Source organism: Vicia villosa, linkage group LG2 (assembly GCF_029867415.1).
Source record: "Vicia villosa cultivar HV-30 ecotype Madison, WI linkage group LG2, Vvil1.0, whole genome shotgun sequence".
NCBI classification, from domain to species: Eukaryota; Viridiplantae; Streptophyta; class Magnoliopsida; order Fabales; family Fabaceae; genus Vicia; species Vicia villosa.
The window spans coordinates 96,343,713-96,345,603 of NC_081181.1; the positions used below are offsets into that span (position 1 = coordinate 96,343,713).

The 1,891-nt window shown below is 34.5% G+C and overlaps 1 protein-coding gene across 1 annotated transcript; it reads right to left on the minus strand.

The window, feature by feature from the left end:
- Positions 1-1,048: 1,048 nt before the first annotated feature.
- On the minus strand, positions 1,049-1,636 carry LOC131649630 (cyclic dof factor 4-like). The gene has a single exon (XM_058919382.1). The coding sequence runs from the start codon at positions 1,634-1,636 to the stop codon at positions 1,049-1,051; it is 588 nt and encodes a 195-aa protein (XP_058775365.1).
- Between the last annotated feature and the right edge of the window lie 255 nt (positions 1,637-1,891).

Genomic DNA, 1,891 nt, shown 5'->3' on the forward strand with positions numbered 1-1,891 from the left:
GAATTTGCCAATATTTCATCTGATTCTGAAGATGAAATTATGGAGGATGCTGACATTACCCAACCTAATTTTATCATGAGTATGGCTGATGATGCAACTCTGATAAATGCTTATATTATCCATACCATTCCTTTTGACCGACCTTCTATAAAACCAACATCATTCCAACCAAACCAACATTGGATGAATGTTCTTGAGTTTTGAAAATGAAGCAAAGGATTGTCTGCGCTTTGTGATGCAAATTTGCACAAACTGTGTAAGTCCCGTTGAGAATGATATCGTCGGGAGTGATTTCAGAAAATGGATGATTTCTAGTTTAAGCCAACTTAAAGAAATTTGTCATGATTCTGCTCAGAAATCATTCCATTATTAGAATCAATTTAGAAAGTGAAGAAGATTGAGAGAGAATCATCATACACTTTGTGTATGAAGTTTGCATTATATTCTCTTAAGTTTACAATGAGTAGAGTGTATATTATATAGTGATCATGGTGTGCATGAGGTAGTTAGAAGATAAGAAAGTTAGTTAGGTTTTTGTGTAACTAACTTCACTTGCCGTCTTAACTACCTTTTATAATGTACTACTCTAATAGCCACAAACTTACATAAATAAATATACCATCTACAAATTCATTTAGCAATGTCAACACTAAGGATCATGAAAAAAAATAAACCTCGCGACATAAGACATTTCTAGTAGTTTTGACTGCCATAATGTGTGTAAATTCATTTCACCAACAAAGAGAAAACTTCTATTTTCAGACATTGAAGCTAAGTTGCAAGTTTTAGGTTGATAAGAAACTAAAATTTTCAGACCATCGTAACAGGGTAGTTGCAACCATGGAGAAATTTGTTTATGGCCATTTCTAATTGGTATGTGTTTTATAGTACATTACGGAAAATGACATAACAGGGTAAAATTGAAATAAATGTCATGGTCTATTCTTTCCAACCATAACAGGGTTTATTTCCGACCAAAATAAACTTTTCCTTTGTCTATTGATCTTGTTATTTATTGTCTCATACATAATATCTACATCAAAGATATTTACCCAACAAAGAAATCTAATTCTGCATCACATGAAGTAACATTTTGGAATCTTATGAATCCATCTCTTGAATGTCTCCCTAATGTAGGTTTACTTGGGCCACAAGATTGTGATGGCACAGAATGTTTCCCTACTGAAATGGCATAACACATTGCCTGGTTCCATGAAGTTGAAGAGATATCAGAAGAAATTGATCCAAAGGGCAAGACATTACTCATTTGAGAATAATGCGAGACATCTAAAGGAAAATTAGTGAATTTGTTCTTACGGCGACCTGCTCCTACAAGCATCTTTCTTGCGGTTCCTCCGGAAGTCCAGTATCTCTGGCAGTTTTTGCAGAAGTGTCGGGGCTGTTTGGCTTTGAAGTTGTTGTAGTAACGGAATTTCGTGTCCTTGCTGTTGCATCTTGGACATGGAACAGTTATGTCTGGTTTGTTTGGAGATTTGTCATGTGACAAATCACTTTGTTCATCATGTTTTGTGGAATTTTGTTGAGGAGTATCATTGGTAAGGACATCAGTGTTACTTGTTAGAAATATGGTTGTCCCAAAAAGCTTTATGGTTGAAACATTGATCATCTCAGACATAATATTGTTGTTTGTTATGTTTACTTGATAGTAATTTAGAAAAAGAAAAAAAAAAAGAGAAAGAAAAAGGGAGAAGGGGAAAGGGAGAGGGAGGTACAATGGTTTGTGTGTTTGTGTGAAGAGTTTTTATAAAGGGAAAAAGTTGAAATGCCAGATCAGAAAAGTGGAAGTTTTTTGAGCCACGATTTGTTTTAGCCTATGAGGTTTTAGTTTGAATTTGCCAATTAAATTCACCCACGTTACTATGAAGATAGT

What these genes read in the sequence shown, in the direction of transcription:
- LOC131649630 (XM_058919382.1), bottom strand. Translation starts at nt 1,636, where the DNA reads ATGTCTGAGATGATCAATGTTTCAACCATAAAGCTTTTTGGGACAACC.